Source organism: Capra hircus, chromosome 15, assembly GCF_001704415.2.
Source record: "Capra hircus breed San Clemente chromosome 15, ASM170441v1, whole genome shotgun sequence".
Lineage (NCBI taxonomy): Eukaryota > Metazoa > Chordata > Mammalia > Artiodactyla > Bovidae > Capra > Capra hircus.
Genome location: NC_030822.1, coordinates 5073924 through 5097631, shown reverse-complemented (window position 1 = coordinate 5097631; position 23708 = coordinate 5073924). Strand labels below are relative to the sequence as shown.

The following is a 23708-nucleotide window of genomic DNA, read 5'->3' as shown; positions in this document are numbered from 1 at the left end:
ACCCTTCGTGTCCAACTCCTTGCTCTAATATTGAACATTAACCATACCAGGTAGGTAATGGCGTGCCTGGAGGTTTTCACAGGTTGACAGAATGTGAGAGGCTCCGAATCCCTGTGTGATCTGGGGTGAGTCACTCTTCTCTCTGGATCTTGGTTTCTCCTTCTATGAAAAGGAGAGGACTGGACAGGATGTTTCCTAAAGGTTTTTTTTTTTTTTTTTTGGCTTTCACATCATGGGATTCCATGAAATACCACTTGGAGGTCCAAAATGGGAAGGAGGCTCTCGTGATGTGATTTGAGCTCATAGCAATAAGTCTTCAGCCTATCACTTTATTATCATGTCCTTGTTAGATTTCTCTCATTGGGACTCTATGCTCATTCTTGTGTCTGTGTTCGGCCGTGTCCGACTCTTTGTGACCCCATGGCTGTGGCCAGCCAGGCTCCTCTGTCCATGGGATTATCCCGGCACGAATACTGCAATGGGCTACAGTTTCCTTCTAGGGATCTTCCTAACACAGGGATCGAACCCAGGGCTCTGGTGTCTCCTGCATTGGCAGGCAGATTCTTTACCCCTGAGCAACCTGGGAAGCCCCAAGGTTAGAGGAGAAAATTCTAACTAGTTAGGGTCTAGACCATCATTTACCTATTTAGGTTTTTACATGCAACCCGCAGATTATTTTGTAATCCTAAATTCCACAGTAAGGGTTTTATTTGGAGAAGTGACAGAGGGGAGAAAAGGTAATTAGTTACCAACTGTCTTTTTCTTGGGCCAGGGGAAAGAGAAACCAGAGAGAAATGTAAATAAATACCAGGAAGTCTGAGCTAATAATAGCTCCTATTGATTGAGAACTTCCTATTTGCCAGGCAACCCTCTTAAGTGCTTTATATGTTTTATCTCATATATAATTAATGCAACAAATATGTCACATAGGAATGGTTACCCCATTCTAAGAAAATGAGAAAAGCTGTTCCCAAAGACACGTGTATGCGGTGACAGAGCTGAGAACTGGCTGTCGGCTGCAATACTTGCTCTTATGACCACTTCTCTAGACTGATCTGGGAGGAGAGTGAAAGTCCGCTCAACCAGGCATCCTTACTGCATTTTCTTTCCTTCTGTCCAGCGATCCACGAACCTGGAACTATTCCCTCCACCAAAAGATCACAATGGCATAAATCCTAGCTATCAAAACAGAAATATCAAGTCAAACTGTATAGCAAGAAGTTGCTCACTTTTAGCTGTAGTTTACTGACAGTTCTATGCTATGCCATGACATTACATGTTGGTCAGGACCCTAGAGTGAGTCTGGACAGTCCGTACCGTGTCCTACACCCTGTGGTTGAAAAACACTGAGAAAATGGAAGGGTGGTGGGATCAGGGGCCAGGCAAAGAGTAGGAACCACATAACAGACTGCAGGAGGGACTCTGCAGCTTTTCTTTCCTGTGGGAGCCAGGAAAGACTTTGGTAGGGATGTTGTTTTTCCTTTTTTGAGGATGTATGTGTGAGACACAATCTGACTGATCTTTTAAGAGGATCTTGCTGGCTCTGCTAGCTGGAGAAAAAACTTCAGGAGAGAAAGTGGAAGCAGCAAGAGCAGTTAGGGGCATATGGTACTAATCCAGCCTCGAGATAGTGGTAGCTTGGGCTAGGTTGAACAGACATACAAGGCACCTGGCAATGTACCGCTTTGTACAAAACCTGAGTGTTGCTTTTCTCTCTTAAAAGTTGGCTTTCTTTAGTCCTGGGGGCAAGTAAGATGATTGATATTGCTTATTTTACAATTTTTTATCCATTGCCCATGAATAAGAGGCTCCAGGAATTCCCCCGGAGGCGTTAATATTGCCTTTCTATCTGCTCTCCAACTTTGTTGAATACATGCCCCTTTTGATGACCTTGTCCTGTTTCAGAGCTTACTTCACCAGACTCTGATGTCTACTCTGGACTCTAAGGTATATAGACATATTTCTTCACCGAAGGATCAGGTACTCCTGTAAGAATATGTGGCGTCAGAGACTGAACCAATAGCTAAGGCTATGTTTTTCTTTTTTTTTTAACTTTGAATATAAATTTATTTATTTTAATTGGAGGTTAATTACTTTACAATATTGTATTGGTCTTGCCATACCTCCATGTGAACCCACCACGGGTGTACACGTGTTCCCCACCCTGAACCCCCCTCCCTCCTCCCTCCCTGTACCATCCCTCTGGGTCGTTCCAGTGCACCAGCCCCAAGCACCCAGTATCCTGCATCGAACCTGGACTGGCGACTCATTTCATATACGATATTATACATGTTTCCATGCCATTCTCCCAAATCATCCCACCCTCGCCCTCTCCCGCAGAGTCCAAGAGACTGTTCTATACATCTGTGTCTCTTTTGCTGTCTCGCATACAGGGTTATCATTGGTGTTTTTCTTTCTGGCTTACTTCACTCTGTATAATAGGTTCCAGTGTCATCCACCTCATTAGAATGGACTCAAATGTATTCTTTTTAATGGCTGAGTAATACTCCATTGTGTATATGTACCACAGCTTTCTTATCCATTCATCTGCTGATGGACATCTAGGTTGCTATGTTTTTCTTTGAGCCACAAGAGGGAGGGTACTACAGTACTTTTATCTTCACTAGAAAAGCGTCGTTCATGTATTATGCTCTTTCCTTGTTCACTCGTGTCCCTCAGGTTCACCCATTGCCCGTGGTGAAGGAGGCTCCTCCTCTCTCTTCTAGACTGACCTGGGTTTCAGCCTTGACTTAACCACTCATAAGCTGTGTTTCTTTGGGTAAGTAACTTAACCTCTCTGAGTCACAGTTTCCTCATCTTTCCATTCAGTACCTCAAAATGGTAGGAAGATTTACCTGAGGAGAGCATTGTAACATGTTTCCCATAGTCCAGCACATAGCAGAAGCTGAACAAAGGGCGATAGCATCTGATGCTGTAGCTTGGCGATGAAAATGGTGAACATCCGGTAGCCACGTGCTTTTGTCTCCTTAAGGCACCAAACTATTTCACAGCCTCTTTGGGTTGTTTTTAATACCTTCCTTCCTTCTATTTCCCTGAATCAGTAAGGGAGGCTCATCATTTTTTTGTTAAATTTATTTTTTTCATTTGGAGGAAAATTGCTTTACAATGTTGTGTTGGTTTCTGCCATATGGCAACACGAATCAGCCATAATTATATATACCCCCTCCCTCCCCTCCCCCATCCCATCTTTTATGTCATCGCAGAGCCCCAGGTTGACTAAGGGAACTCCATCTTGCTTCATCTCTCCTGCTCAGCTGTGTTTTCTGGGTGCCCCCCTTTTAACCTTTCAATGCCCCATTTCTTCCCCAGTTTTAGCCAAGTAACTTACTGAGGATTCTCTTAGCATATTTTCACCTTGTATATGTCTTCAAATTCTCATCAAGAGAAAAACTGGGGAGAAAGGAGGTGATTAATGTATTTCACTATGGATGCACAAGAGACAGAAGGAAAAAAAATAAGAGGAATGAGATATTTCAAAGTAGTTTTAAAAGCAGAGGACGTCTTGATGGTTTTCTCTGTCTCATTAATAAATGTGTCATTTAATTTCATGAAGTTGCAAGCTTCCTAAGGGTGAGAGCCACCTTACTTCTTTCATACATCCTGGATCTCTGAGGCACATGGGAGGTCCTTAATAAAATATTTGATCAAAGAATTGAACTAAAACAAATCCTTACCTCCTGCTGGCAAAAAGTGTTTCTCAATGGCAGGGAAACTGGAGGACAGAAAATAGCAAACTGATGAATCTCCATGTATCTTATTTAAACTGTCTTTGATAGTGAGCTATATTCTCAACAGCTCCTAGGTTTTTACCTTGGTCTCCAGTGTCAAAAACTTCAAAAAATGTTGATAAAAATTTATGAAGCTGTGGGACTGAGTGAAACCATAGCTCCGAAAGAATTCAGAAACTTGACTAACTTATACAAAGAAAATATCAAAGGCATTCTTTAGAAAGGGAGGATTATCAATTGGATTGGCATTTCTGAGGAATAAAAGGAGAAAACAAGAGATTCAGGAGCAGAAGTTCACCTGAGAATTTCTAACACAAAGGTATGATGAGAATGGGATAATTGTTAGTCATTAATATATATATGCTGCTGCTACTGCTGCTAGGTCACTTTAGTCGTGTCTGACTTTGTGTGACCCCATAGACAGCAGCCCACCAGGCTCCCCCGTCCCTGGGATTCTCCAGGCAAGAACACTGGAGTGGGTTGCCATTTCCTTCTCCAGTGCATGAAAGTGAAAAGTGAAAGTGAAGTCGCTCAGTCGTGTCCGACTCTTAGCGACCCCATGGACTGCAGCCCACCAGGCTCCTCCATCCATGGGATTTTCCAGGCAAGAGTACTGGAGTGGGGTGCCATTGATGGATATTAATGCTGAAGATAGTAATTATTTTTTTCAATGTGGTTTCTTGAAATAACATATTAGAATAAAATAATCTGGTTCTTGTTCTGAATCCATTTCTTGCTGGAAGTCTTGGTTAATTCTCAACCTCCCTGAGCCTCAGTCTTCTCACTTAGGATATGGAGATTATAAAGTTTTTGTGAGGTATATTGAATCATGTCTTGCATAAAGTGGGCTACTGAACAAACATTTACTATATTAGTGATCAAATAAATTAACTGGTCAGATATTATGTGTGAAAGAGTTCCATCAACAGGCAAGTGCTAAGTAAGCATGAAGGACTGGATGTTACGACTGTTTGTTTTATCACAGGTCTCTTCTCTTAAATCCATCTTCTTCGAGTGGATTCCATGGCGAGGACCAATAATGTGACTGAGTTAATTTTCAGTGGTCTTTTCCAGGATCCAGAGGTGCAGAGAGCGTGCTTTGTGGTGTTTCTGCCCATGTACTTGGCCACGGTGGTGGGCAATGGCCTCATTGTTCTGACTGTCAGCATCAGTAAGAGCCTGCGTTCCCCCATGTACTTCTTCCTTAGTCACCTGTCGCTGGTAGAGATCAGTTACTCCTCCACTGTTGTCCCTAAATTCATCACAGACTTACTTTCCAAGATTAAAACCATCTCTCTGGAGAGCTGTGTGGCTCAGATATTCTTCTTTCACTTCTTTGGGGTCGCTGAGATCCTCTTGCTCGTGGTGATGGCTTATGACCGCTATGTTGCCATCTGCAAACCTCTTCATTATATGAGCATTATGAACGGTCAACTATGTCACATACTAGTAGCTGGTTCCTGGTTTGGGGGCTTTTTTCACTCCATAATTCAGATTCTCATCACCATCCAATTGCCCTTCTGCGGTCCCAATGTGATTGATCACTACTTCTGTGACCTCCAGCCATTATTCAAGCTTGCCTGCACTGACACCTCTGTGGAGGGGGTTGTTGTGTTGGCCAACAGTGGATTAATTGCTCTGTGCTCCTTCCTCCTCTTGGTGTCCTCCTATATTGTTATCCTGGTCAACTTGAGGAACCATTCAGCAGAGGGGAGACGCAAAGCCCTCTCCACCTGTGCTTCTCACATCACGGTGGTCGTCTTGTTCTTTGGACCTGCCATCTTCCTCTACATGCGGCCCCCCTCCACCTTCACTGAGGACAAGCTGGTGGCCGTGTTCTACACAGTGGTCACCCCCATGCTGAACCCCATCATCTACACACTCAGAAATGCAGAGGTGAAAGTTGCCATGAGGAGGTTGTGGGGCAAAAAGAACTCAGGGATGGAGCGAAAATGGGAAAGTGATTTATAAAAGTGTGCCCAATGATCATCTTTTCTTGATATGGATTTTGATTTTAGTGGGACATACACAAATGGCAGAAACAAATGTAAGGACTTAATGTTATTGCTACTATGATTCTCCCTAAGTAAGCAAGAGCTTCCCTGATGGCTCAGCTGGTAAAGAATCCCCCTGCAACGTGGGAGACATGGGTTCAATCCCTGGGTTGGGAAGATCCCCTGGAGAAGGGAACAGCTACCCACTCCAGTATTCTGGCCTGGAGAATTCCATGGACTGTATAGTCCATGGGGTTGCAAGTAAGCAAAGATTCCCGACTAATCCAGTGTAATGAGATCAAAGGGCAGAGGTCAGATTGGCTTCATGACATCCAACAACATCATGAGATTAGAAAATGTTAAGACGCAAACTAAGTGCAAATGCAAAGGAGAATATTTAACAAGTGTTTTAGGGGATAAATCACTTATTCTATGATTACCTTCCTTCTTTCTCTTCTTCATCACTGCTTGCCTCCTTCTTTCTTTGCTTCATTTTTTCCCCTCCTTCCTTCTTCATTGTCCCCTCTTGGTTCAATCTCCCTAGTGATGACAACCAACATTTAGTTAATTAAATATGGACACGAAGTAGAAGAATTATCATGGGATATTTGGGGAGGAGAGTCAAAAATCTGATCTACTCTTCTGACATGGATGTCTGCTAAGTAACTCAATCATGTCCAACTTCTTGTGACTCCACGGATTGTAGTCTGCCAGGCTCTTCTGTCCATGGGATTTTCCGGGCAAGAATATTGGAGTGGGTTGCCATTTCCTCCTCCACGGAACCTTCCCAACCCAGAGATTGAACCCTTGATTCCTGCATCTTCCACATTTGCAGGTGGATTCTTTATCTGCTGAGCCAGCTGGGAAGCCCAACATGGATAAGTGTGTCTTTGAAAATTGCATGCAGGGATTTTTCTGTTTTTCTGGTTGTTTTAGCATCTTGCACCATAGATCATTACCAGACCACCTGATCTGCCTCTTGAGAAACCTATATGCAGGTCAGGAAGCAGCAGTTAGAACTGGACATGGAACAACAGGCTGGTTCCAAATTGGGAAAGGAGTACGTCAAGGCTGTATATTGTCACCCTGCTTATTTAACTTATATGCAGAGTACGTCATGAGAAACACTGGGCTGGAAGAAGCACAAGCTGGAATCAAGGTTGCTGGGAGAAATATCAATAACCTCAGATATGCAGATGACACCACCCTTATGGCAGAAAGTGAAGAGGAATTAAAAAGCCTCTGATGAAAGTGAAAGTGGAGAGTGAAAAAGCTGGCTTAAAGCTCAACATTCAGAAAACTAAGATCATGGCACCTGGTCCCATCACTTCATGGCAAATAGATGGGGAAACAGTGGAAACAGTGTCAGACTTTATTTTTGGGGGCTCCAAAATCACTGCAGATGGTGTCTGCAGCCATGAAATTAAAAGACGCTTACTCCTTGGAAGGAAAGTTATGACCAACCTAGATAGCATATTGAAAAGCAGAGATATTACTTTGCCAACAAAGGTCCATCTAGTCAAGGCTATTGTTTTTCCAGTGGTCATGTATGGATATGAGAATTGCACTGTGATCCACCTCCCAGAACACTGGAAATAAAAGCAAAAATAAACAAATGGGATCTAATTAAAATTAAAAGCTTCTGCACAACAAAGGAAGCAAGGTGAAAAGAGAGCCTTCTGAATGGGAGAAAATAATAGCAAATGAAGCAACTGACAAACAACTAATCTCAAAAATATACAAGCAACTTATGCAGCTCAATTCCAGGAAAATAAATGACCCAATCAAAAAATGGGCCAAAGAACTAAATAGACATTTCTCCAAAGAAGACATACAGATGGCTAACAAACACATGAAAAGATGCTCAACATTACTCATTATCAGAGAAATGCAAATCAAGACCACAAGGAGATACTGTTTCACACCAGTCAGAATGGCTGCAATCCAAAAGTCTACAAGCAATAAATGCTGGAGAGGGTGTGGAGAAAAGGGATCCCTCTTACACTGTTGGGGGAATGCAAGCTAGTACAGCCACTATGGAAAACAGTGTGGAGATTCCTTAAAAAACTGAAAATAGAACTGCCTTATGACCCAGCAATCCCACTGCTGGGCATACACACTGAGGAAACCAGAATTGAAAGAGACACATGTACCCCAATGTTCATCACAACACTGTTTTTAATAGCCAGGACATGGAAACAACCTAGATGTCCATCAGCAGACGAATGGATAAGAAAGCTGTGGTACATATACACAATGGAATATTACTCAGCCATTAAAAAGAATACATTTGAATCAGTTCTAATGAGGTGGATGAAACTGGAGCCTATTATACAGAGTGAAGTAAGCCAGAAAGAAAAACACCAATACAGTATACTAACACATATATATGGAATTTAGAAAGATGGTGATGATAACCCTGTATGTGAGACAGCAAGAGAGACACAGATATATAGAGCAGTCTCTTGGACTCTGTGGGAGAGGGAGAGGGTGGGATGATTTGGGAGAATGGCATTGAAACATGTATACTATCGTGTAAGAAACAATTTGATACAGTCTAGGTTTGATACAGGATAAAGGATACTGGGGGATGGTGCACTGGGATGACCCAGAGAGATGATATGGGGAGATAGGTGGGAAGCGGGTTCAGGATTGGGAACTCATGTACACCCGTGGCGGATTCATGTCAATGTATGGCAAAACTAATACAGTATTGTAAAGTAAAATAAAAAAAATAAATAAAAATAAACAACAACAACAACAAAAAGACAGAAAGCTGAGCACCGAATAATCGATAATTTTCTGCCTCTAAAAAGGAACACGTGTCTTTTAATTTCATGGCTGCAATTACAGACCACAGTGATTTTGGAGCCCCAAAATATAATGAAGTCTCTCACTGTTTCCACTGTTTCCCCATCTATTTGCCATGAAGTGATGGGACCAGATGCCATGATCTTAGTTTTTTGAATGTTGAATTTTAAGCCAGCTTTTTCACTCTCCTCTTTCACCTTCATGAAGAGGCTCTTAGGTTCCTCTTTACTTTCTCCCATAAAGGTGGTGTCTTCTGCATATCTGAGGTTATTGATATTTCTCCCAGAAATCTTGATTCCAGCTTATGCTTCATCCAGTCCAGCATTTTGCATGATGCGCTCTGCATATAAGTTTAATAAGCAGGGTGAAAATATACAGCCTTGACGTACTTCTTTCCCAATTTGGAACCAGTCTGTTGTTCCATGTCCGATTCTAACTGTTGTTTCTTCACCTGCATATAGGTTTTGCAGGAGGCAGGTGAGATGACCTGGTATTCCCATCTCTTTAAGAATTTTCCACAGATTGTTGTGATCCACACAGTCAAAGGCTTTAGTGTAGTCAATGAAGCAGAAGTAGATGCTTTTCTGGAATTCCCTTGCTTTTTCTATGATCCAGTGGATTTTGGCAGTTTAATATTTGGTTATTCTGCCTTTTCTAAACCCAACTCAAACATCTGGAAGTTCTCAGTTCACATACTATTGAGGCCTGGCTTGGAGAATTTTGAGCATTACTTTGCTAGCATATGAAATGAGTGCAACTGTGTGGTAGTTTGAGCATTCTTTGTCATCACCTTTCTTTGGGATTTGAATGAAAACTGACCTTTTCCAGTCCTGTGTCCACTGCTGAGTTTTCCAAATTTGTTGGCATATTGAGTGCAGCACTTTCACAGCATCATCTTTTAGGACTTGAAGTAGCTCGGCTAGAATTCCATTACCTCCAGTAGCTTTGTGATGTTAGTGATGCTTCCTAAGGCCCACTTAACTTTGCACTTCAGGATGTCTGGCTCTAGGTGAGTAATCACACCATCGTGGTTATCTGAGTCATTAAGATCTTTTTTGTATAGTTATTCTGTGTATTCTTGCCACCAGTTCTTAATATCTTCTGCTTCTGGTAGGTCCATAATATTCTGCCTTTTTTTTGTACCCATCTTTGCATGAAATGGTCCCCTGTTATCTCTAATTTTCTTGAAGAGATCTCTAGTCATTCCCATTCTATTGTTTTCCTTTATTTCTTTGTATTGATCACTGAAGAAGGCTTTCTTATCTCTCCTTGCTATCCTTTGGAAATCTGCATTCAGATAGGTATCTTTTTTTTCCCTCCTTGCCTTTCACTTCTCTTCTTTTCTCAGCTATTTGTAAGGCTTCCTCAGACAACCATTCTGTCTTTTTGGATTTCTTTTTCTAGGGGATGGTTTTGATAGGACTACTGCTATCTAATTTTCATATCAAGTTTTCTTTATTTACCATCTGTCTCTGTTTTCATTATGCCCTGATACATATGTGAAAGATATAATCTCAATGAAGGGGGATTTCCTGGTGTCTCAGTGTTAAAGAATCTGCCTGCCAATGCAAGAGACGCAGATTCAGTCCCTGGGTCAGGGAGATCCTCTGGAGTAGGAAATGGTAACCCACTCCAGTATTTTTGACTGGAAAATCCCATGGACAGAGGAGCCTGGTGTACAATCCATGGGATCTCAGATTTGGACATCACTTAGCGATTGAATAACAAAACCTCAATAAACCTAGAGACTTTCCTTTGTTACTAGCAAATTTTCAGCACCTAGAAGAGTGCTTAGCACATAATAAGACTAGGTGCTATTTGTTAAACAAATGGATGGGTGAATGTATGATGCATTTTTTCTGAGGAAATTTTCACTATATTACATTATTGTTAGTGCTATTTATCGATGGAGAGGCTTAGCACAAAGAGACTGAGAGACTTAGACCTGAATCCATGAATGTTAGTATTGGGAGGTACAGTGGAGATTGTCTAGCCCAATTTTGTCAATTTATATAGAAGTAGAAACAGGGGAGAGTGAGAAGTGGAGGGGTGAGATGACATGGCTTAATTTAAGTAGTTAATTCCTGAACTAAAAAGCCTCTTGATGAAAGTGAAAGAGGAGAGTGAAAAAGTTGGCTTAAAGCTCAACATTCAGAAAACGAAGATCATGGCATCTGGTTCCATCACTTCACGGGAAATAGATGGGGAAACAGTGAAAACAGTGTAAGACTTTATTTTGGGGGGCTCCAAAATCACTGCAGATGGTGACTGCAGCCATGAAATTAAAAGACGCTTACTGTTTGGAAGGAAAGTTATGACCAACCTAGATAGCATATTGAAAAGCAGAGACATTACTTTGCCAACAAAGGTCCATTTAGTCAAGGCTATGGTTTTTCCAGTGGTCATGTATGGATGTGAGAGTTGGACTGTGAAGAAAGCTGAGTGCCAAAGAATTGATGCTTTTGAACTGTGGTGTTGGAGAAGACTCTTGAGAGACCCTTGGACTGCAAGGATCAGTCCATTCTAAAGGAGATCAGCCCTGGGTGTTCTTCGGAAGGAATGTTGCTAAAGTTGAAACTCCAGTACTTTGGTCACCTCCTGCGAAGGGTTGACTCATTGGAAAAGACTCTGATGCTGGGAGGGATTGGGGGCAGGAGGAAAAGGGGGCAACAGAGGATGAGATGGCTGGATGGCATCATCGACTTGATGGACATGAGGTTGAGTGAACTCCGGGAGCTGGTGATGGACAGGGAGGCCTGGAGTGCTGCGATTCATGGGGTCGCAAAGAGTTGGACACGACTGAGCGACTGACCTGAACTGAATTCCTGAACTGGAGCTAGTGCCCAGGTGTCTTGGCTCCGTGTCCAATCCTCTTTCTTCTCTATTTATTCTCTTTTTCATTCTCAGAAAGAAGTCCAGTCTGGAAAAACATTGCTTTTATGACTTACCATCAAGTTCCCTTTTAAAAAATGTTTTATTGGCTTTACAATAAAAGTTTTATTGGCTTTGAAAAATCTTTGCAATGTTATGCTGGTTTCTACTGAACAATGAAGTGAATCAGTAATTTGTATACAAGTTTCTTCTCTTACTATCGTATTATTGGGTACAGAAATTTTATAGAAACATCATCAAACTAAGTGAAACAGATTCCAAACCCTTCCTCAGTCATAGTTTACTTGACAAAGTTTCACCCAGGAGAAAGAAATTCCACTGGGAAGATTTCCTCTTGATTATTGTGCATGGCTTAAATTATTTAAAATAGTCCAAAGATCTAACCATTTATTCAGAACTCTTAGACTTTCAGTGATTGGGTAGTTTTTCTTTACAAAAAGCAGGATCTTAAAAATCTTTGAGTCTGATGGTTTCTGTGGCATTTGTCCATTTCCTATATATTATAACACAATTATCAACCTGGATCCAGAGCCCCTGAATTTTCCTCTCTTTTTGATGGTTCATCTTAGACATCATTGACTTTGCTTTCTAGAAGCTCACAGGTATATTGGTGATTTGTTGCTGGAGAAGAGCCTAATCTTTAATTTGCAGAAAGAAGGTGGAAATGGATGGGAGAGGGTAGCAAAGAGAGGAAAAACTACAGGAAGGGCAGAGACTACAGGATAGGAAATGGTGGCTTTCCAAAAAGAAACTATCAGGTCTTCCTTCTCTGAGCAACAAAGACTGGAAATATTGGACTCTAAACAGTTCTCAGATTGGTCCTAGAATATTTAAATTTAACTTTTGATTTATGTGTCATGTACCCAGAGATTGTAAGGGTATTGGTTAGAGTATAGAGTCTGTGCTCAGGTTTTATTGGTGGTGGTTGAGCTGCTCAGTCATGTCTGAATCTTTGCAGTTCTACTGACTGTAGCTGACCAGGCTCCTCTGAACATGAGATTTTTTCAGGCAAGAATACTGGAGTGGGTTGCCATTTCCTTTTCCAGTGGTCAGACTAGTTGGGTTGAAATCCTGGCTTCACAGCTGTGTAATCTTAGACTGGTTAATTCACTTACCTGTATTCCCTTTTCCTCATATGTTAAAAAAGAATGATAATAATGATACCTGTGTTACTGTTATGTTCTGAGAACTGATGGAAATAATGTGTATAGAACACCTATAAAGGGTTTGGTACATAGTACTGTTGAAATGCTAACTATTATTATCAACCAGAATGTAATTAATAATAATAAAGCTTTAGGAAAAATTTTAAACAGATAATGTTGAATACAAAGAGTGTATTTCTTAGTAGAAGATATAGCCATAGAGGCTACAATTACAAAATATATTTTAATTGCTATAAAAGAGGCATGTAAATATACTATATCACAAAGAAGAGAATTTATTATTGTGTTTCTCTCTCCTATAGAAACGAAGTTCTCCAGAAACCTAGGAAGAAGGATTAGTAAACACAGAGAAGAGAGAAAGGACACTTTGGGTTAGCAAATAGTTGTATGAGGTTTATTTGGGGGATGAAAATAAGGTTGTGAAAATATGTAGTAGCCAATTCAAGGAGGACCTGGAACCCATGCTAAGAATGTTACAGTTTATGCCACAGGCGATGGGGCCTGCGTGCATGCTCAGTCATGTCTGACTCTTTGCAACCCCATGGACTGTAGCCCTCCAGGCTCCTCTGTCCATGGAATTCCCCAGTCAAGAATATTGGAGCAAGTTGTCATTTCCTTCTCTGGACAATGGAGAGGTGATGCCAGATTCTAGGTAGAGAAGGAACATGATCAGATTTACATCTAAGGATAATTGTCAAAGGATTTGCAGTGCTCAGAGGAGATACATATAAGTTGGAGTGTTAATTGCAAGATTCATTGAACACACAGGACAGGAATTGGGGCTGGAGGGTGGTTAAGTTTGGGACGGACACAGAGAGGGTATTTCTGGTGAAGGGATCTCTGTGGTGGGAGTGAGCGGAGTGGGCTTGTGGGAGAGAGAGGTGACCCTGAGTTAGCAGAGGTGAGTTGAAGTTTAGTGGGTAAAGCGGTGACCTTTGAGATGACTCCATCTGTGAAAATCTTTAAAAGTAAGTCCAGGCACTCAGGCTTTCACTGGTTTTATTCCCAAGCAGAGGAGGATCCAAGGCAGGAAGGGTCTAGGAAACAATCTTCTGGTTGCAGTGTGCAGGATGGATGGGGTGGGAAGTTGTAGAGACTAAGAGGCTTTGGTGGCTTAAGCATCAGCTGATAGCGAGTATGAAGGTGATGGGACCCATCTTCATAGACACAGGCCTGTCTCTTTGTCTGCGTCTTCTCCAAGGTGGGAGCAAACTTCGAGAGAAAGTGCACAGGAGAGGTGGTTTAAAGGTAAAATTAATGGGATATGGTGACTGACTGGGCACAGGAATGAAAGGGAGGCATGGATCACATAGGACATCACAGTGAAAAGCCAGGGCATCTTGGAGGCTGATGCTGGCACTGAAGTATCTTTCGGGTCACACTGTTATTCTATAGCTTAGTGTCCTCAACTTCAACTCTAATCTCTGTTCAAATCCTTTCTTGAGCTCTTGAATGAGAATGTGTTAATAGGAGCTTCTTGAGGAGTTTCACAATCTTATTTTGTAACACTTCAGCTACTTGGTTTTCCAAAGTCCTGAGATGACGCCAGATACTCTTAATATTCTGAGTACTTTGTGTTCACATCACTGTTCTTACTGAAAAAGGACCCCATTATGATGAATTTATTAATATTGCTTGTGTTTGACATGAGTATCATTGTAATTTCTCTGCCACAACTATCATCCTGGAAACCTTTATTTCTTGGGTAGACAGTTTCTCTTTCCATGGATGGCTGATCCTTTTTTCTTCTGCAAATGGCCATTCCCCTTCTTTTGTCTCATAGCAGTAATTCTTTCCAAGAAATCTGATAGCTGTAGCTCCTGTTTGGATAGACAGTAAGTTCTACTGTGGCTTTGACAGATATTTAGATTGTAACAGGTTTTTTTTTCTCTTATAAAGTGATTGTCAGATATCATTTGGAACTTTGACAAAACTTGATCTATCTTTTCCCTCTATGAAGGTTGAACTAACTCAGAAACAAGGCAAAGAAAGAAGGAATTTGGGGAAAATGTTACCGTTGCTATTAGAAAAGGTGATGACAGAGACTGAGGTTTAAGATTTGGTTCCAAGTGGCCTTTCTTAAACTGAGCTCTAGATATAGGTAAAAGTCCATACCCAGCGATGGCAGCCTTGGATCTACCCTACAGAGTAGCCTGGAATTCCCAGGTGGCTAAAGAATCTGTCTGCAAATGCAGGAGATGCAAGAGACACAGGTTTGATCCCTGGGTTGGGAAGATCCCCTGGAGTAGGAAACGACACTCATTTGAGTATTCTTGCCTGGAGAATCCCATGAACAGAGGAGCCTGGTGGGCTACAGCCCATGGGGTTGCAAAGAGTAGGACATGAGTGAGCCAATAGAGTAACCTGTTTCTACCCCAGAGAGACAGAGGTTGCCCCAGGGCGGTATAGGTACTGTGCTCTCTACAGCATCTTGCAGAAAGAGAGAGGAAGGGCCCATCATTGCCTTTCCAATTTCTCCTTCCCAATTCACTCCACCTCCCCTGTGGGAGGATGGGGCAAGGAGTGGTTATCCTCTGTGGCGTCCTGATTATGACATTGTTAGCGTGAGGGGTGTATCATAATCTGTATTTCTTTAGTCTAGTCCAAGACTGTATAGATGTGTAAGAGGCGTCAGTAAGTATCTTCTCCAGAGGAGTAACTCATGGAGCAATCTTCACTTTAGTTATCATATGTTTTGCTGCTGGTTACCAGCCTGTCCAAGTCTTTGCGACCCCATGGCCTATAGCCCCCCAGGCTCCTCTGTCCGTGGGATTCTCCAGGCAAGAATTCTGGAGTGGGTTGCCATTTCCTCCTCCAGGAGATCTTCCCCATCCAGGGATCAATGTTGGGTCTCCTGTACTGCAGGTAGATTCTTTACTGTCCGAGCCGCCAGGAAAGCCCCAGGTGGCACTAGCGGTAAAGAATCTCCTTGCCAATACAGGGAGATAGAAGAAACGTGGATTTGATTCCTGGGTTGGGAAGCTCCCCTGGAGGAGGGCATGGCAACCCACTCCAGTATACTTGCCTGGAGAATTCCATGGACAGAAAAGCCTGATAGGCTACAGTCCGTGGGGTTGCAAAGAGATGGCCATGACTGAAATGACTTAGCATGCACTCACCAACCTGGAACCAGGACAAGGAAGCCTGGTCAGCCACAACAGCACTCTCAGATGAGCTCTTTGATTTCAGGATCTGTCAGTAGTTTGAACGGTGGGGCAAGAGGTAAGAAAGTAATAGTGAAATGATGGAGACAAACTGGTGGGTGGAATTCTCTCTAGAGTGTTGGAACATTGGTCATATAAGCACAGGTATTGAAGCTGCAAGTCTGGTGAAGGACTCTGACCTGAGTAGGGTGAAGACTGGCAGAGGGAAGAGACCAATACTGAGGACGTTTTGGAAAGGGAAGGATTATCATTGGGAAGACGATTCCCTGCCACAGAGATGAAGGAAAGAAGGATCCAGGATAGGAGTCCATCTTGGGGATTCCCCAGTAAGACAGAGTGATGAAAATGCGGTGAACATGGTTAAAACGTAGGTGCTGAAACGGACTGGCTGCCAAAATTCAGAATATCTTAAGGTAAGTTAGAAAGAACCCTGGACTCTTTTCAGAAAGTCTGATCCTGAGTTCCAGAATTCACTACTTTCTGTGTGCTTAGTCACTTCAGTCATGTCTGACTCTGCAACCCCATGGACTGTAGCCTGCCAGGCTCCTCTGTCCGTGGGATTTTCCAGGCAAGAATTCTGGCGTGGGTTGCCATGCCCTCCTCCAGGGAAATCTTCCCAACCTGGGGATTGAGCCCAGGTCTCCCTCATTGCAGATGGATTCTTTACTGTCTGAGTCACCAGGGTAGCTTTCTGTGTGATCCTGGGTAAATAACCATTTCTATGAGCGTACATTTTGTTTACATAAAGTGTTATTAGATTGACCATATTTAAAATTGAATGAATACATAATTGACTGAATGAGTGAGTTCATAATAAGTTTGTATTGTAAAGTGGTTTATGCTAACTTGCCATAAGTGAGGCAAATTACTTACAATCAGTATTTGTTTTATTTCAGGAATGGATTCCATGGCGAGGACTGATAATGTGACTGAGTTCATTATCAGCGGTCTTTTCCAGGATCCAGAGGTGCAGAGAGCGTGCTTTGCGGTGTTTTTGCCCGTGTACTTGGCCACGGTGGTGGGCAATGGCCTCATTGTTCTGACGGTTAGAGTCAGTAAGAGCCTGCGTTCCCCCATGTACTTCTTCCTTAGTCACCTGTCACTGGTGGAGATCAGTTACTCCTCTACTATTGTCCCTAAATTCATCACAGACTTACTTGTCAAGATTAAGACCATCTCTCTGAAAGGCTGTCTGGCTCAGATATTCTTCTCCCACTTTTTGGGGGTCACTGAGATCTTTTTGCTTGTGGTGATGGCTTATGACCGCTATGTAGCCATCTGCAAACCTCTTCATTATATAAATATTATGAGCCATCGACTGTGTCATGTGCTGGTGGCTAGTTCCTGGCTTGGAGGCTTTTTTCACTCCATAATTCAAATTCTCATCACCATCCAATTGCCCTTCTGCGGTCCCAATGTGATTGACCACTACTTCTGTGACCTCCATCCCTTGTTCAAGCTTGCCTGCACTGACACCTCTCTGGAGGGGGTCATTGTGTTGGCCAACAGTGGATTAATCTCTGTCTTCTCCTTCCTCCTCTTGGTGTCCTCCTACATTGTCATCCTGGTCAACTTGAGGAACCATTCAGCAGAGGGGAGACGCAAAGCCCTCTCCACCTGTGCCTCTCACATCACGGTGGTCGTCTTGTTCTTTGGACCCGCCATCTTCCTCTACATGCGGCCCCCCTCCACCTTCACTGGGGACAAGCTGGTGGCCGTGTTCTACACGGTGGTCACCCCCATGCTGAACCCCATCATCTACACACTCAGAAATGCAGAGGTGACAGTTGCTATGAGGGGGCTGTGGGGCAAAAAGAAGAATTCAGGGATGGAGTGAAAATGGTAAAGTGATTTATAAAACTGTGCCTGATTATTATCTTGAAATGGATTTTAATTTTCGTAGGACACACAGGAATGGCAGAAACAAATGCAAGGACTTAGCGTTACTGTACTGTGACTCTCCTTAGCAACCAGAGTCTTTGTAGTACCCTAGTGTCACGTTCCAAGGACTGAGGTCCGATAGTCTTGCTGGTCTTCAGTTAAGTTCAGTTCAGTCGCTCAGTCGTGTCTGATTCTTTGCGACTCCAAGAATTGCAGCACGCCAGGCCTCCCTGTCCATCACCAACTCCCAGAGTTCACTGAAACTCACGTCTATTGAGTTGGTGATGCCATCCAGCCATCTCATCCTCTGTTGTCCCCTTCTCCTCCTGTCCCCAATCCCTCGCAGCATCAGAGTCTTTTCCAATGAGCCAACTCTTCGCATGAGGTGGCCAAAGTACTAGAATTTCAGCTTTAGCATCAATCCTTCCAAAGAACACCCAGGACTGATCTCCTTTGGAATGGACTGGTTGGATCTCCTTGCAGTCCAAGGGACTCTCAAGAGTCTTCTCCAACCACAGTTCAAAAGATCTTAGAGAACTTAATTGGTTCCGTGATATTCAGCAGTTTCATGGGACTGGTTAACACTGAAACTCAAATTAAGTACGAATGCAAAGGAGAACTCTTGGACAAATATTCTGTATGTTAAAGTGATTCTGTCACTCCCTTCCTAAATTACCTTCTGCCTTCCTTCTTTCATCTTTTTCTTCATTTCTTCTTCATGCTTCCCTCTTTGTTTACCTCTGTGATGATAACAACCCATATTTCATTAGAAAGGAAACCAAACAGAGGCATTATCATGGGATATTTGGGGAGGAGGGTACCAATCTGATCTACTCTTCCAGTGTGGACAATTGTGTCTTTGAAAATTGCACCCAGGGATTTTTCTATTCCTCTGCTTGTTTTAGCATCTTGTACCATCGACTTTTGAGCACAAGTAATAGAAAAGACCCTGGAGCAGTTTCAGTTCTTGTGATATGTTGACACAAAAGGTAGTCCTTAAATCTCTTCTCATAATGTCCTGTATCCAAAATTTTAAAGATGATCAAACACGGCAATAGATCCTGGCTGCCAGTAGGGAAAGATCAAGACACACGTTTTAACAAAAAAGATCACTTTTAGCTTTATACAGATTTAAGTCAAAACAGAATATAAAAAACTTCTTGGGGATAAGTTGGGGAATGAAGGAGAGGGAAATAATGTCCAAGTATGTTTCTGCTCCACATTCTGTCCTCCATTCCAACTGATCAGCCAAGTCCATTTCTTGTCAAGCCTATTAGTATTTCTTGGTGGAACAGGATGAGAGAGTTTGTGTTTGCATTATTGGTTCATCTCTCAGACACTCCTTCAACTGAACCGACTCTTATCATTGTGAATATAGAGAGAATGTAATAAAATTTGTTTCTACTGGCTTTGGAATAATATGGATTTTCTTGCACTTGCCCTCCATCCTTCCAACTGTCCTTGTGGATCAGGGGAAGTAACGCAGGCAGCTTCCTTGCAGAGGGATGGAGCATCATATCATGTCATAGGCCTTAAAGGTTTTACCTTTTCTCCTCAGAAGCCGGTTAAGCATGCAGATGAATAGTGATTTTAAAGGTACCAGGAAATCTTCCCCACTTGCTTATCATCCTCACTAATCATTGACATGGATGACCATTCATTATCCCTGAGGAAAAACCACTTTTTTCTGGAATGACTTTACCACACTTTTCCGTGTGACAAACTACGACATATCCTTCAAGACCCCGGTTAAAATCACTTTCCTAGTAAATTCTTCCCTCACCTTGCTCTTCCTTGGGTTGAATTTTGTCTTCTAGCCATGGTTATTTTTACATAATTTTATCAGTGTCCCTATCACTTTGGAGGTATTATTTTATATGTTTTTTTTCTCTCTGAGTAGACTAAGTTCTCAGGGACAGGGCTATTCACTTCACTTCTTTGCAACTCGAAGTATCATGTGTTAGCTGGTGCTTTGTCAGTGCTTATTGAAAAATCAAACAAACAAACAAGCAACATTTAGACCCATGAGCAATCGCTTCTAGCTCATAGTTTGCAGATTATTTTTTTTAGAGTTTTCTTTATTTAATAGTTTAAGGAGGGCTTCCCCTGGGGCTCAGTAGTAAAGAATATGCCCGCCAATGCATGAGACCTAAGAGATTCAGGTTTGATCCCTGGGTCAAGAAGATCCCCTGGAGCAGGATGGCAACCCACTCCAGTATTCTTGCCTGGGAAATCCCATGGACAGAAGAGCCTGGCAGGCTCCAGTTCTTGAAGTTGCAACTAGTCAGACATAACTTAGCAACTGAACAACAATAGTTTTAAGTAGCAGTTGTTTACATTTACTATTTACACAATATTTTATTGAGACAAAATTTACAGAACATAAATTTTGCCAATTTGACCACTTTAAATTGCACAATTCAGTCATTTTTAGTACATTTTGCAGCCATCACCACTAATTACAGAACATGTTTAACACCTAGAAAACAAACCCTAAATCCATTAAGGAATTTTTAAGGGGCATGTCTCATGGTGGGGTGCCTAGCTCTTCCTGCTAAAGTTGGAAGAGCTCAGGCTCTGAAACCCGTCAGGCTCTTTCAAGCGCCCCTCTCTCATAACTCATGATCCAAGTACTACTTCACTCACCACCAGTTTTTCATAAATACAAGAAGATTAACAGTAATATGAACTTCAGAAGTATTCTGGATATTAGAATAGTTAATATACATTAAATTAAAGAGTTATTTATTTTTCCCCATTAAAAAATAAATTAAAAAATTCTGCAGTATCGTGTTGGTTTCTGCCGTGCGACAAAGCCAATCAGCCATGATCACACCCCCCTCTGTTCCTACTTATCTGTTTGTTTCTGGCTGTGCTGTGCCTTTGTCGCCGCACCTGGGCGTGCTCTGGTTGTGGTGCTCGGGCCCCTCTTATTGCAGACCACGGGCGCTAGAGCATTCAGGCTTCAGTAGCTGCAGCGCGTGGCCTTGGTAGTGGTGGCTCACGGGCTTAGTTGCCCCTTGGCATGTGGCGTCTTCCTGGACCAGGGATCGAACCCGTGTCCCCTGCATTGGCAGGTGGATTCTTAACCACTGGGCCCCATGGAAGTCTCCAGTATACATCAAAGTTTTAGAAAAGAACATGGTATAAATTTATACTATAGACTCAGTAAATATTAGCTATCATAATCGTTATTACAATCAGTGCTGGTCATTAATTTTATTTGTTTGATGACTACATGACTGTTCACAAATTGGACTTCTTTCCTGGGAATCTACTCAAATAGCCTTTGATTTCATCCTAAGAATGTTTTAGGCATTTGAGAGCCGTTAAATGCTTTTGTTTTGCAGCTTCTTTGGGCTAAATGTTCCCTGTTGTTTAATCACTTTAGAGTATATAGCATGGTCCCTTGTACATTGTAGGTGTTCAATAAATATTTGTTAAATAAATGTTAACTACCACATGGCCTCATTATCTTTTATGCTGAATGCATTTATATTTTGTTAATGTATATTTTAAAGCATTTGTTTCAGAACCAAAGTCAGTGGGGCGGGCTACCCTCCCTTTCTCTTGATGCCTTGATTGTACCATGGCAGACTAGGCCTTCAGGATGTAGGCTGTGAAAGAAGCCTCTTACTCTTGTATACCTTTGGTTTCCTCACTGAGAACTACAGAAAGAACATCATCAGTACATCCTGAGTTACTGGATGCTCATGTACAGATAATGTCTCCTCTAACCGGATTGTCAGTTTTCTAGGGGACTACCTTACCTACTGAGGGTAAGTCTACTGAGGGCTGGTTACTCCCTTTGTTTTGATCTCACTGGAAAGATCATAGGAGACAAAGGCCAGCATCTTTTCAATTGTGTTAAGAGCCGACTATTGTTGAGACATTTAGAAAATGCTTACTAAATTCACAGAAGTAGTGACAGTCTATAATTACACCACTCAGCGTTGGAGACCATGCAGTTAATTCTCCGTTACTGATTCTGCCGCAACATCAAGAAAGAAAAAAAAAGTCCCCAGATGTATATGTTTTAGATAATAAATAGAAAATTTCACTCAGGACAAATTGGTACAGGGCTGCCAACTACTCTGCATATACAATTTTGTATTCTTTTCCTATTTATTATTTATATATGTTTTAGGTATGAGTTTGACTGCATATAATAGAAAAATGGCAACTTAATGAGAGAGAACTACAGAAATACAGAAGTAAAAGTCCAACACTGTTGGGAGTTCCAAAAATATTAGAAATGCAGAGTCAGCCATCTAGTAGACTCAACCTCATGACCTTAAAGAGCTTCTAATTCTGCATATCAAGGCTGTCCCACAGAATATATGTTATGCAGCTGATGCTCCATATCTGTGAGGTCCAGCATGGTAGTGGCTGCCGAGCTGTAGAGATGTGGTTTAGTGAGACCAAAGAACTGAATTTTAAATTTCATTTAGTTTTAACAGTTTAATTGAAAAAGCTAAATGTGGCTTGTGGATGTGATATTAGACAGTACAGCTCTAGTATTACATTTGTCTTTTAGGAGGCCATAAAGGAGAATAGGGGAGGATAAGCTGATATCTTTTCGTTTAGGAGCTGTTTCAAAAGTGCCACCAAACACTTTTGCTTTCATTTTGTTCAACAGAAATATGCATGGTCACCCTTCTAGAATGTATAATCTTTTTTTTTTCTATGTGAAATTGTGTTCTGTTAAAAAATATCAAGGTTTTATTGTGTTCTTCTCCCAAAGAAGAAAGGGAGAATGGATGTAAGGATTGGCATATTATCTGAGGCATTCTGTGTGTATACAGTTTGTTTTGTAATTTCTTTTTTTTTTTTTACATGAAATCGGTATCTTAAAATAATGTATTCAACCAGGTGTATGCTTATGTGGATTTCTTTACCTAAATCCTGCCAACAACTGTGGGATGCAACAGAAGGAATTCTAAGAGGGACGTTCATAACAATAGATGCCTACATCAAGAAACAAGAAAGATCTCAAATAGAAAACCTAATCCTACACCTAAAGCAACTAGAAGAAGAAAAACAAATGAAGCCCAGAATTGGTAGAAGGAATGAAATAAGGAAGAGCAGAAATAAGTGACTAGAGACTCAGAGGGGAATAGAAAACATCAGCGAAACAAAACCAAAAGTCCTTTAGCTAAACTCACCAAGAAAAAAAACAGGACTCAGGCCGTTCTCCCAGATCATCCCACCCTCTCTCTCTCCCACAGAGAAACGAATCACCAGTCTAGGTTCGATACAGGATACAGGATGCTTGGTGCTGGTGCACTGGGATGACCCAGAGAGATGATATGGGGAGGGTGGTGGGAGGGGGGTTCAGGATTGGGAACTCATGTACACCCGTGGTGGATTCATGTCAACGTATGGCAAAAGCAATACAGTATTGTAAGTAAAAAAACAAATAAATAAAAAATAAAGAGCATGGGGAAAAAAAAGGACTCAAATAAATGAAAGAAATCAAAAAGGAGATATTACCTCATTACCACATTCTGCAGTATTAACTAATAGGATCATAACAGACTACCACAAACAATTATATGTTAACAAACTGGATAATCTGGAAGAAATGAATAAATTCTAAGAAATATACAACCCAACAGACTGAACTGGTAAGAAACAAGAAACCTGAACAGACAGTTGGAAGGCTAGCTGGAAGGCTAAGTTTGTGATCAAGAACTTCCCCAAACAAACAAAAGTCCGGGACCAGGTGACTCCACTGGTAGATTCTGCCCAACATTTGAGGAACTAGATGACTCTTATACACAAAATTAACTCAAAATGGATTTCAAACTAGAAAGCCTATGCTCATGGAAGGAAACCATAAACAAAATAATAAGGCAGTCACTGAATGAAAGAAAATGTTTGCAGATCATATATCTGATAAAGTGTTAGTTCCAAAATATATCAAGAATTCATACAACTCAGTAGCAACCCCCCCAAATTAGAATAAAAATGGATAGATGATCTGATTACACATTTCCCCCCTCAAAGAAAACAGACAAATGGTCAACAGGTACATGAAGGGATGCTCAA

The 23708-nt window shown here is 41.7% G+C and overlaps 2 protein-coding genes across 2 annotated transcripts; both read left to right on the top strand.

Moving 5' to 3' along the window:
• Nucleotides 4773–5720, top strand: LOC102189696 (olfactory receptor 4B1). The gene has a single exon (XM_005690221.2). It carries the CDS (start codon nt 4773–4775, stop codon nt 5718–5720), a length of 948 nt encoding a protein of 315 aa, XP_005690278.2.
• On the top strand, nt 16684–17613 carry LOC102175048 (olfactory receptor 4B1-like). Its single transcript, XM_005690177.2, has one exon. The coding sequence runs from the start codon at nt 16684–16686 to the stop codon at nt 17611–17613; it is 930 nt and encodes a 309-aa protein (XP_005690234.2).